We start from the raw sequence: 14,170 nt of genomic DNA, 5'->3' as shown, positions 1-14,170 counted from the left end.
ATATATATATATATATATACACATATATGTATATATATATGTGTGTGTGTGTGTGTGTATATATATATATTTTTTTGAAAGAAAAAATGGAGCCAACTGAAATGTTCAACCATAAGGAAATGGCTAAATAAATTATAATATATTAATGTGCAAGAAAATTACAATGCAATTATAACTAAGAGTTTGAGGAATAGAGAAAAAAATGAGAGGTCTATGTAAAATAATACAAAGCACCAAAAGCTGGTCTAGCCAATACATATTTCTTATCACCTACTATGCACCTGGATCTCTGCTAAGAACCAGAAGAATATAGTGCACATAAACTTCTGACAAAAGATGATGCATCTCATTGAGGACTTAGAGGAAGTGATTGACAAAACTTGATTTTTATGCATCAAAATTAATTATTTAAATATCAGTAGTTACTATGACAAGTTTAATTGGTTGTACTGAAGCTCAATGTTTTTCTTTTAATAAATCATTTAAAAATCAATAGAGTAATCAGAAAATAATCAATAAGGAAATAACTCATCAGACTCAAGCGTAAGAGAGCAAAAGCAAGGTGAGGTTATAGCATTTACTACTACTTAGCAAACAAGATATAAAAGGAATCCAAAACACCAGAGTTTGGATTGATATAATTGAGAATATAATTAATATATGTTTAAAAATAGTAATGACTTGCCATCCCACTTTCTAACATTCAAAAACAACCTATTTCTTCACCTGCTATTTTCACCTTTTTTAAAAGAAATTATCTTCAAATGTATGTATAGAAGGGATATAATTTTCATAATTTCAGCTAATCACTAAACACCTAAAATCAGAAACATACTATGCGAGGCAACAAAAATGAAAAGTCTCTGTCTTCAGGAACTTAAATTTCATCTAGGAAAACAACTTGTATACATATAAGTAGATACCGAATATATGCAAAATGTATATGTGGAGAAATTCATAATATTTTTTAAAAATGGTAAAAATTCTATGAGATAATGGTGAGGAGCCAGATATGGGGGACAAAGGCATTGAAAGAGGACATAGAGTGTCAAGTGTCTGGAAGAGAAACAAGGCTAGGTTAACCAGCATGTGAAGTGTATAAAGGGATATCATTTGTTAATAAGATTGAAATATGATTTTGCTATTATTTAAAATTAATGTGGGATCAAAAATCTTTTTGCCCACTGGCAAACTTCTCCTTCCTCAAACTTATATTGTAAGTTAATTTTATTCTAGCCTCATTATTCAATTTTTGTTGTTCTTTTTCAGTTTTTTAAGTGATGCCTGACTTCATGACCTTACTTATCTTGCAAAGATAATGGAATAGTTTGCCATTTCCTTCTCCAGCTCATTTTAGAGATGAGGAAACTGAGGCGAATAGGGTTTAAGTGACTTGTCCAGGGTCACACAACTAGTAAGTGTCTGAGGCCATATTTGAACCCATGAAGGTGAGTTTTCCTGACTTCAGACCTGGAACTCTATCTAATGCATCACCTAGATGCCCTGTGGCTCTATAAGAAGGTATTAAAATAAGTTACTCAACATAAAAATGAGCTTTAGATCTTCCAAAAAGTGATATTTAGGAGGAAGGAAGATAGGGAGTTTTGGCAGGGCTAAATGATATACATATCAGGAGAAGTCTGACTATGAATGTGCTACCAAGATGGTGGGCAGTTAAAAAAGATCCAGTTTTGAGAAACTAAGAATGAGAAAAAAATTCATGATTTGAATAGAGTTAGAGATACTGAAGGAAGTCTCTCAACTGATCAGAAGTAAGGTTAAGGGCAAAAGATTTGAAAAGCTCCCTTGTGCTATAACAGGCATTGGAGGAGTTTGTCCAGGCAGTCATAAAAGGTCTGGAGAAGAGAAATGTGAAAAGGGAATTCTGGGTAGCTTCCAGCATATGAAACAACCTGTGAGGGGTGGGAAATTCCAAGTGGCTTCAGAGAGACCAATTTGTACTAGATATGTTTGGGACCAAAAAAGGACAGAGTGAATAATCCCATTATAGGCAACATATTCCAGGGTATCTACAATCACGGGACTCTTTAGGGGTAGCTTAGGGAGGGATGAAGGAAGAGAATTTGGAACTCAAAGTTTTAAAAAATTGAATGTTACGAATTGTTTTTACATGTAACTGGGGGAAAATAAAATACCAAATAAATTTTTCAAAAAGAAAATAAATAAAATCAGGAGACTCAGGCTCAGTGGGCACTAACTACCTGCCTGATTATGGGCAAGTCCATTAACCTTTACAGTCTTAATTTTTTCTTCTATAAAATAGAGAACAGTAAAGTTTCTGCTACATTTTACACAGGGTGGCTAAAAAAAGTGCTTTATTAATCTTTAAATGCTATATAAATGTGTTATTATTATAAGTAGTAAATTTTAAGTGTTAGCCACTTTTCATCATTATTCCATATTAATAATATAATACTAATTATATTATATTATTATTTATATAATATTAATTATATTGATAATATAATTATATTATAATTATTAATATATTAATGATATTATATTAACATATATTTATATACTATATTATTATATTATATTAATAATATAATAACAATGTAGAAGGATTAAAATTTAATAATAATGATCGGTGAGAAAAGATTAAGCCACTCACCTTTTGAATGAAGCACACAGTACTACTATAGAAGAGTCTGGTCAAGGGAGTTTAGTGGAGTCTACAGTATTAAATAACTAGTCTGTACGCTTGTAACTTCTCTGCCTTTGTGTTATCAGGGTCCCAAGATGTGTTCGTATGCTAGTAAATGAGTTTGCTTACTTTAAATTTCTGAATGAACTTATACAAAAAACAAATTCAATTAAGAGAGTTTGAAAAAAAATAAAAGAAAACGATTCCAGTCTCAAAAGCTTTTATCTTTAGAGGACAAGATTCCAAGGCTACTTCTCCTCCTGTCTAGGGTTCCTATCCAATCCTGGGCTTCTGATTGGCAATGTGTCTCTGTATCTAGCACAACCCAGCCCCATCATGATGCTACCAAACCATCTTCATGTCATTCCTGTCCCCTCTTATACTCTCTCTCTATCCCCATTCTTTTTGTCTCTAATTCTGAAACAGTAAATTAACACTATAATTCCTGGAAACATGGCAATTGATTGCCTATGACTCTCACTAGTCCATTCACCTATCTCTGTCCATTCACCTATTTCTGTGAAAGAAGCTTACCTATTGGTGGGAAAACAAAATAGATAGGAAGGGATGTCTTGGGAGGGCTATGTTTGCGTGTGTGTGTGTGTGTGTGTGTGTGTGTGTGTGTGATAAATTCTTAACGTGATGTCAGGCACATAGTAAACACTTAATAAATGTCTTCTATTCACTCATTCATTCACAGCTATACATTGAGGTTAGCAAACAGGTTAAGATTACACATTTCTGCTACACCATGGTACCACAAAGCTTTACTCTGAGTCACCACTAAGCTTTTCTCTTTGACCATACTGAATGAATTCAGTCACTCACATGACTTCATCTTGGTTAGAACATAAATGTCAGTGTAACACCTTAAATTTCTGAAAATAGTAGAAAAAGCTGCTAGTTCTTTGTACTAAGGAGATGTCAATCTCCTACTTTGTCTTTCTTTTATATTACTGAATGCAAGTGAGGTGCTTTCCATTACTAAAAGCACCTGTAACCCCAAAGAGTAATTCTACCCATGGCTGTTCATTACAAACAGATTCTCTGAAGATTTGATCAAAGCAGTGCTATTAAAAGTGGCTAACTCTTTATTCTTGAAGGGTTTTATCAATGGATTGTATTTTTATCTTCCATCCTAAGACAATTAGAATCAAAACTAGCAAAAACAATGATGCTTAAGCAAAGTGCTTTTTATTATGAAAAAGGCTCAGAATAGTTGAATGATTGTTAGTTATCTTCAGATACTGTAGAGTGAGGCACACAATCTCTTAGGATATTAGAATAAAATGGCAAGGTGTCAAATTTTTGCCATTTTTCCTTCACATCTCTCACAATTCCCCTTTTATCTACTCACAGTCACTAGTCTTTTATAGACATCCCTACCTCTCACCTAGACTATTATAGGAGCCTTTTAATTGTTCTCCCTGCCTCTATTACCTCACCACTGTAATCCATCACACATAGCAGCCAAAGGTATTTTCCAAAAGCATAGTTCTGACCATCACCTGAATATTCAGTTAAACCCAGTTGTTTATCACATTAAGCTCTTCAATATAGAAGCACTTCCTGTTTTTCCAGGATTCTTACCATCTACTCAGGTAGGCAAGCAATAAACAATCAATTAATATTTATTGAGTGCCTACTGTTTGCTAGGCACTGTGCTAAGAGCTGGGGATGCAAAGCAGAGCAAATGACACTCCCTGGGTACAAGCAGCTCATAGCTAATGGGAGAAACAACATGCAGACTATATACAAAGAAGCCATTTGTGGGCTAGTTTGGAAATAATAAATAGGGAGAAGCAACAAAATTGGCAGGATTAGGAAAGGTTTCCTCTAGAAGGTGGATTTTAGCTAGAATTTGAAGAAGGTTGGGGCATGGAAGGAATATGTAAAAAGGTAGGCAAGTATGTGTGTGTGTGTGTGTCTGTGTCTGTGTGTGTGTGGTAGGGGGAGTCAGATTATAAGAGACTTTAAATGCCAAATAGAAGGCTTACTATGTGATCATGGAAGTCACAGGGAACCACTAGAGTTTATTTAGTAGAGGGAATGACATAGTCATGCTGTGTTTTAGGGAGATCAGTTTGAAAGCTGAATGAAGGATAGATTACAGTGCCAAGAGATTTGTTGCAGGGACACCAACCAGCAGGTTACTGCAGTGGTACCTTCTGCTCTCCACTCTGCCATCAAGCCAAACTGATCAATTTGCTCTTCCTTACAAACACACCAAAGCCCATCTTTCATCCCTGTGACTTTGTACAGCTTGTCCACCAAGTGTAGGAAGTTATCTCCACTCATTTCCACCTCTTAAAGTCCCCAGCAACCATCATGCCTCAGTTCAAATGTCATCTTTGGCAGAAGGAACCTCTTTCCCAGGACCCGTGGATGCTGGATCCTCTCAGGTTGCCTTCCACATACTCTGCATGTATCTTGTATGCACCCATTTATTTACATGTTGTATCATACAGGTTCCTTAAAGGCATGAACTAGTTTTGCCTTTTTTTCATTTCCCCAAGGCTTAGCACAGTGCCTGTCATATATTAACTGCTTAATAATTACATAATAAATGATTATTAATGGACTGATAGCTTATTAATTTTAAAAGGATTTTCAGGCAATTTTAAATTGATAAATATTTCTGAGATTCCAAAGTGAATGCCTAAAATGTGAACTACTATTTCATACAAAGGTGAAATCTATGAAATTCCATGGAAAGAACATGCTTTTCATTAAAAATTAAAACTTCAGAAATTTCAACACAGGCATAGATAATCTATAATCATTTCATAGTAGCTTTTCTAAACATTTGGTGATCTGGTCAATTTTTCAAATGGAGTCATAGTTGATTAATTACTGTTCCAGTTCCTTGTATCATTCTTTTTCTTTCCTTTTTTCATCTTTCTTTCTTTTTTGGTCACTTTGCCTCTTCATATACTTATGTTCTCTGCATTGTCTGTATCTCTGATAATAATATGCAAGTGGAGTCTATTTTCATAATTATTCCTCTTCTTACATGATAAAGTGACACCTTCCTTGAATATTATTTTAGGAGCAGTCAAAATGAAAGGTTAGATACAGATGAAAAATAGTGCTTTTTAAAAATCATATGCATAGTGTAAACCTTGATGAAATATTGGAAGGGGGAGGCATTTTGGTGGCACTAGTGATTGAAAAAGAAAACCTTTCACACCCTTAGAAATGGTTGGTCTAGCAGATCTATAGTTATTATCGTACAAGTCTAATGTAACTACAGATTTGATTTTAAATACTGAGACAATTTGACTCAAATAGGTAAATAAATAATATTGGGAATTCAAATTAGCCTTCCAGGAAATCCTTTCTTAAAAGGGTGATGGGCTTAGAAAACTAGTATAGTCTCCTTTCTCTTTGTTACTAAGTGAATTTTTCCTTACTCCATAGACTCATTCAGGTCACTAGGGCAGTTAACTCTGTAAATGAGGCTCAAGTGACTGGAAGGAGTTGATGCAAGTTAAGGACCTGATGCACCCAACGGCCTGAAAGTGTGAATTTATAGCAGAACCAGTGACAAATCACATAATATCAGATTTGTTTCTCCCATTGCCCCAAATTGTTTAGGGAGGTGCATTAACTTTTTTCAAACCTCTTGGGTACTTGTTACCGCATTAGTGCTGCAAGAAAATGAAAGAGCTAATGTACTTCTCTATACGCTCAACTTGCTACCAGAAAGTTCTTTAGACACTGGGGACTTGAGGACACTGAGTTTCCTATATTCTAATATTGTGCTATGCAGTGTTAATGAAAACGTACCTCCCAAATTGCAAACAATGCTTTCTAAGGCTCATCTTAGCAGAATTTACTTAAATTAGCTATATTTTCATAAATTTACATTTCATTTTAAGCAATGCCCTAATTTGAGTAAATTAAAAAGATAGTTTTCATGACAATATTTTTTAAATCCACTAGTATTTGTGCTTAGAAACAAATTACTTTCCCCCTGATTCTAGGACAAATATGGGGGGAATGATATTTTGAAATTGCTTTCATTGTCAACATGAGATTTTAGTAAATGATCCCTTTTTTAATTGCTTTCGGATATACTGGCCCTGACAACTAAATAGTACTGCAATTTTAGGGTTTTTTTAGAAGTCTATGCCCGATGGTCTCAAGACACATGTGGAAAAAAAAGTTACCTAAAAGTATAATTCAAGTAAAAGAAAGCAACATCCCAAACCAGCACAAAGAAAGGAAGCAGCTAACAATAACAGACCTCCCTCCATTTGATTCCTTATTCCTTATCTTAAACAAGTATGTGTATATACATACCATACACGTATACATATACCTACCTATATCTATGTATACACATACCATATACGTATACATATACCTATCTATATCTATGTATACACATACCATACACGTATACATATACCTACCTATATCTATCTATATACGTACCATATACGTATACATATACCTATCTATATCTATCTATATACATACCATATACATATACATATACCTATCTATATCTATGTATACACATACCATATACGTATACATATACCTATCTATATCTATCTATATACATACCATATACATATACATATACCTATCTATATCTATGTATACACATACCATACACGTATACATATACCTACCTATATCTATCTATATACGTACCATATACGTATACATATACCTATCTATATCTATGTATACACATACCATACACGTATACATATACCTACCTATATCTATGTATACACATACCATATACGTATACATATACCTATCTATATCTATCTATATACATACCATATACATATACATATACCTATCTATATCTATGTATACACATACCATATACGTATACATATACCTATCTATATCTATCTATATACATACCATATACATATACCTATCTATATCTATGTATACACATACCATACACGTATACATATACCTACCTATATCTATCTATATACGTACCATATAGTATACATATACCTATCTATATCTATGTATACACATACCATACACGTATACATATACCTATCTATATCTATGTATACACATACCATACACGTATACATATACCTACCTATATCTATCTATATACGTACCATATACGTATACATATACCTATCTATATCTATGTATACACATACCATACACGTATACATATACCTATCTATATCTATGTATACACATACCATACACGTATACATATACCTATCTATATCTATGTATACACATACCATACACGTATACATATACCTATCTATATCTATGTATATACATACCATATACGTATACATATACCTATCTATATCTATGTATATACATACCATATACGTATACATATACCTATCTATATCTATCTATACACGTACCATATACGTATACATATACCTATCTATATCTATATATACACATACCATATACGTATACATATACCTATCTATATCTATAAGGCTATAGACGTATACAGATATACAGATATGGATAAACATGATTTAGTGACTCAGGTTCGCATCCTAGCTTTCATACTGATTAGCTATATGACCTTGGGAAAGTTGCTGCTTTGCGTCTCAGTTTCCTCATCTGTAAAACTGAGACGATACTAGAATCTACCTCAAAGGGCTATTATATTATAAGAACCAAATAAAATAACACAGATAAAATGTTTTGCAAAACTTCAAGTCCAGTAAATATAAAGTATCTTATTGTCTTTACAATGAAAACTAAATTCCAAAAGACACAATCCTATACTAAGTTGCATTGTGAACCTGTGATTGTAATCAGAATATGATAAAAAAAAAATGAGTCTGCAGCCTCGGAACCCTTACCTGTCTGTAATTGTAAGTTGGACTTGGAGGGAGATAATAGAATATTACCTTACCTACTTATCTTACTTAAAAAAACAGTAATACCTTACTTCATAAGCTGCAATTTTTAAAGAAATAATCCAAAGTTTCTAAAGGGTAATGGTCATTTTAAAGATCCTTGTCATTCATGACTTTGGGCCGTTAATACAATTTATCTCTAACTATCATATACACTAAGATCTATCATAGAACGCACATAAATATGAAATCAGAAAGTTTATTTGCTTTCAATGCAAAGTTTGCATTGACATGAAAATTGCTTATTTGCATATGAAAATATTGTTTACAAATGAGCTATGATTAATGTATTCTTTGCTCTACTGGGAAGTTTTTTATTCTTGTTTCTAATTCTCCATATTCCACAGGGATAGAGGGGAAGGCATTGCTGTTCGCTGGACAAATCAATTTGTAGAATCACAGTTTAGAGCTTCCTCTGTCTTCTAAAAGTATTTTGTTTATTTTTTTTTATCTTTTCTTATCTTTTGTATGTCATTTTCCTCTCAGTACAAGGCATGTTTCATGAGGTTAGGGATAGTTTTAATTTTGTTTTTGTATCCCCACAGTTTACACAAGAGTTGGACACATAAGAAATGCTTAATAAATGCTTTCTAAACTGAACTGAAATTCAATTATGAAGCTCAAGCTAATAATTTGTGCTTTATAGACGTTGAAAATACTGTTTTTAAAAAGCATCAAATCGGTAAAAGTTAAATTATATCTTATGACATAAGAAGAACCATTTGAGAATTTCCTGGCATCATGTCACATACCTGTACATAGATAATCAAACTACCAGAACTTCTTAGTTAAATATTTGACATTTTAGCAACTGCTCAGAAATAGAAAGGGGGAAATGAAACAAATTTCCATTGTTTCTTTTTAAACTTTCAAAAAGTAAAATATGATTGATCAAACAGGGAATTACTAAGAAAATATAAAAAATAACAATAGTACAGGTAAGAACATGATCCATTTTTGTAAAAAATGATTGGCACCAACTAATCTTTTAAAAGCAATATGCTTCATTAAATTAAGGAAATACTATTCCATGTTGGGTTCTCTTCTTCTGTACAAGAATTTAAAAATGCAATTAACTAGATTTATTTTGAATCAAAATTGAGTTAAAATTCTGCAAACTCTGGTCAACTGTCTTAGCCTGCTTATCATAGTCACTTAAGGAATGAAAGACTTTATTATAAAATAAGATAAAGTCTTTTTTCATTACTTTGATAATAAAAAGATACTGTAGTAATATCACTTGATGGATAGTGTGTTTATTTCTTATGAGCATTAAAACATTTTGTGTTTTTTATCTTTCATCAATTTTTCTTAATTGAAAGCTAAAACTTAATTCCAAGAAATATTTAGCAAAATATATAAGACTAGCTGTAAGTTCAAAAGCAGAGGAGTTATAGGTGCCATTCTGATTTCCACTTTCAACCAAGGAACACAACTGGGTATCATCTCCTGGTGGGGGGAGGGACATTTTATTACATTGTTCAAGAAAAAAAAAAGCATTATACTGCTTAATTCCAACTTTGTGTGACTAAAAGTTATCCACACCCAGAATATCATGTAACCCCAGTAACTCTCTAGAATGCTTAAGATGGCAAAAAGGAATTTTGGGTTCCCATAGGTCCTAGATCTGCCCAAAGTAGCCTTGTTTGGTGTAACCACACCCAAGACTTGTTATGGGTCAAGCCAAATTTATATTTTGGTTTACTATGGTGGTTCCTGTGTGTCTAAATCATATAAAATGCAAACCTTCCAGCACCTGTAAGAGAGGGAGTACACCCCCGCTCCTGCTCATTCTATTCTACTAAATGATCTAACAAATTTCTTTCTAAAACTATTTCTGATTTTGTGGTCTTTTCTCATGAATAATTCCCAACAGTGAAATGTTTTACAGAGTTAGAAGGTCTCCTGAGACGAATAGGACATACTCTTATCTGGTCAAATATTGCTAAAATTTGAATACGAGCTATTGCATGCAACATGTTGCCAAATGTGTGCTAAGTAAGTAGTGACTGAATAATCTACAAAAAAAAATACATCTAAGACATTAAACCAATGTGAAAATTCTTGCCTTTACTTAGTATCCAGAAAGAATTAACAATATCCTTCATATCAATACATGAAGATATACTTAAATGTGTATGATGCTATACTACAGTTGATGATGCCCATTTCCAACAATAGACACCCTACTGTTCCATCAAAGGCAGGGTCAAAGAAAGATTCAATAGTTCTCACTGAATCATAGTAAAGATAGCTATACATATTCAGTAAAGATTTATAACAGAATGATAGTTAGCTAAGTGAGGAAAAAGCATCTAAAACTAATTACCTTCTCTTGATATTGTCTCCGGGAGGAATCCAGAGATTGTATTAATGCAGTGGCATGGCCGACAAACATGGCATAACAGGTTGCCCCTACAATCATACTCAACATGGTGATCCAGAGATCTGACATGCTGACCGGAGCTTGGGCTCCATAACCAATGCATAGCATGTGACTCATAGCTTTGAAGAGTGCGTACGAGTATTGCTTTCCCCAGGAGTCATTCTGTAAGGGAAAAAAAAAAGAAAGAGGGAGAGAGAGAAAGAGAAAACATGGCTGAGAGAGCAGGAAAGAAGAAGGAAAATGTATCATACACAAAATAAAAACATTCTAAATAACTTGGTTTGTGGTACATCCTTGTAATGGTACATAGCACACCATGCATTCACTTTTTCACTAAATGGCTACTCATCTTTATTAGGTTTTGCTTAACACAGAAAGAAGGAAAAATTCACATTCATCTTACAGCTATTTCTAACTAATCTGAAAAATAAGATTAGTTTTATGAAATCATTGACATTTCTTTGAATCATCAAGCAAACTGTTTGTGTAAATAATATCAAGGAAATTTTAAACAATGATTAATAATTGGTTCAGGGGTAGTTAGGTAATACAGTGGATAGAGGGCTGGTTCTAAAGTCAGGAAAATCCATCTTCCTGAGTTCAAATCTGGCCTCAGAGACTTATCACTCTAGTATCTCTGCCAAGAAAACCCCAAATGGGGTCACAGAGAGTCAGACACGACTGAAAAATGGCTGAATAGCAAACAATAATTGGTTCGGTGGTGTTGTTGCTGGTGAGATGTTTTTTTTCAGTTGTGTCTGACTCTTCGTGACCCCATTTGGGGGTTGTCTTGGCAAAGATACCAAAGTGATTTGTCATTGCTCCAGTTCATTTTCTAGATGAGGAAACTGTGACAAACAAGGTTAAGTGACTTGTCTGAGAATCTGAAGTTCAATATTAACCTTTGCTAAATTCCTGCTTCTAATACTTATTAGATGTGCAGTCCTGGGCAAATCATATAACTTTTATTCTCTAAGACTTTAAGTTGCAAAGAAGATATGAACCTGGTAGAACAAGCTGCCATGTTTGGAATTCCTTATGTCATTGAATTCACAGGAATAGTCCTTTTGTTCAAACTAACATTGATGTCTTTTTGCCCCAATAAACAAGTCAACTGCATAACTGTTGGGCTAACACATCCTGCTCTCCCCTGAATTAGGAGAAAATACTGCACTGGATTTCCAGTTCTCCCAGTTGCCAGTAATATAATGTCAGACAGGATATTTCACCCTCATAAACCCATCTTTGCATCTCTAAAGTGTATGTGATACCTAAACCACCTATCTTACAAGGCTACTGTTTAGATAAAATAAGAGCATGATTCAGAATAGACTCTGTGAACTATACAGCTATGACAACGATGTACATATAAGGTAGGAGTGCCTGTGAGTACAGCATGTGACTAAGACAAAGGTATGAATGAGTACTTGTGAATGTGTAAATGTGGCAGTGTATATCTGTGGTTGTATCTGTTTAGTTGGAGGTCTTTTGAAGCTTGTGTTTCGTGTGTATGTATTATTTTGAAGTACATATAATGCGTGTATATTTGTGTTTATGTATATATACATACATACATATGTACATACATGTGTGTATGACTCTGCTAATATATACACACATATAATTTAAAGTACATAAGCATATAGATGTGGTGTGTCTAGATACCAATATCTAGATATACAAAAAGACTACATAAAAAGTAGTTAAGGAGGGAAAGTACTAGTAATTGAAGGGAAAGGGCAAAAATTTCATGCAGAAGATGCTGTTTAGACTGAATTGTAAAGGCAGAGAGGGACTCTGAGGCAGACGTGCAGAGCGAATACATTCCAGGCATTGGTGATTCAGTGCAACACTCATTCTCCCTCTCCCTCTCTCTTTCCTACTCATTTTCATATATGTATATATAATAAAACACAAATATATACACATATGTATACTGCCACAGCCTCTGTCAGTTTTATAGATACTAACCAATTCTTTATTCAAAAAATAAAGCAATTTTTCTTTGATTAAATGTATCTCCATCTAAATCTATCCATGCTCTTTCATGTTCATATAGTTCTTTATAACCTTACACAATACTAATAATTTACAAATGCTTCAAGTTGTTCCTGAAAACCTTTTCAACTGATTTGTGAATCTTCTTGAATAAGATTTTTGAGCATCTTGTAATTTTTCTAGAAAACTGATCTTAGAGAAAACTGAGTAAAATATAGGCCTATCTTCATGGATTTTGGTACATTATTCTCTTGTTAAAGACAAAAAACAAATCACTTCCAATTCTCCATAATTGGAATAAAGGAGGTCAAGTCAAGACATGGAGGAAAACTGCTTATTAAAAAAAATGAGTAATCATTCACATTAAAATAACTTCTAAAATATCCTGATTATTTCATATAAAATGAAATGAATAATTAATGAAATTAATAATAATTCATGAAAATTATGTTTATTCTAAAAAGACTAATGTGGCATCTCTGTAATCTGCAGGTCTAACTTACTCATCAGACATGTTTCTATCAGGTGTCAATCAGGACAAATTTTACACATATTTCATTCTCTTTTCTCCATGCAAAATTAAAATTGTTTTTAGTAAAATATAATTAGGTTCTGAAAGTGTCAGATGTGCCACGAATATGAAATGGGAGTTTGAATTACCAATATCATAGGTTGTATAAGGAGTTTAAATGCAATTCTGTTACATGTGCATTTACAACTAGTAATTTAAATCTATGGAAATTCACTTCCAATAAAACCCTGGATGTGATGCTTGATACATTCATTAGAAGCATTGTTGTCTAAGGAAAAGAGAGAAATGTCTTATCTAAGTAAAACTGAGCTTTCTTCTTTGATTTTTGAGTCAAACTACAAAACCCTGAAAGTACTTCAAACATTTTGGAAAGGACAGTTTTATATTGTTACAAGGTATTGATGTTTTAAGATGGATTGATGCAGCATAGTCTTAAGAAAAATGAAGTATTTTGGAGCCAGAACTGAACACTATTCCTGGCTCTGATACTTACTAGATGTCTGACCACTGATACATTGCTTATCTCCTTTAAGTATCAGTTTCCTCATCTGAAAATGCAGGATTACAATATTTACTCAAAAGACTGTGCCAGAGAAAGCTCCTTGTTAATTGTGACACATTATATAAATGTGAGTTATTTCTGTTACAGTGGATAACAAGGATGACTTGTGAGACAACTCACCTTATCACAAAAA

General features: G+C 33.2%; 1 protein-coding gene across 1 annotated transcript in view; it reads right to left on the bottom strand.

Annotated features, from left to right (window-relative positions):
- HCN1 (hyperpolarization activated cyclic nucleotide gated potassium channel 1) overlaps positions 1-14,170 on the bottom strand; it is a 624,487-nt gene that overhangs the window by 169,022 nt on the left and 441,295 nt on the right. The window contains exon 4 of the mRNA XM_072605676.1: positions 10,889-11,107. Within this exon, the coding sequence (XP_072461777.1) occupies positions 10,889-11,107 (219 nt within the window). The remainder of the gene's footprint in view (positions 1-10,888; positions 11,108-14,170) is intronic.

Source organism: Notamacropus eugenii, chromosome 4, assembly GCF_028372415.1.
Source record: "Notamacropus eugenii isolate mMacEug1 chromosome 4, mMacEug1.pri_v2, whole genome shotgun sequence".
Classification (NCBI taxonomy): Eukaryota; Metazoa; Chordata; class Mammalia; order Diprotodontia; family Macropodidae; genus Notamacropus; species Notamacropus eugenii.
Note: the sequence above shows the minus strand (reverse complement) of the source record. Positions and strands in the feature narration are given on the sequence as shown.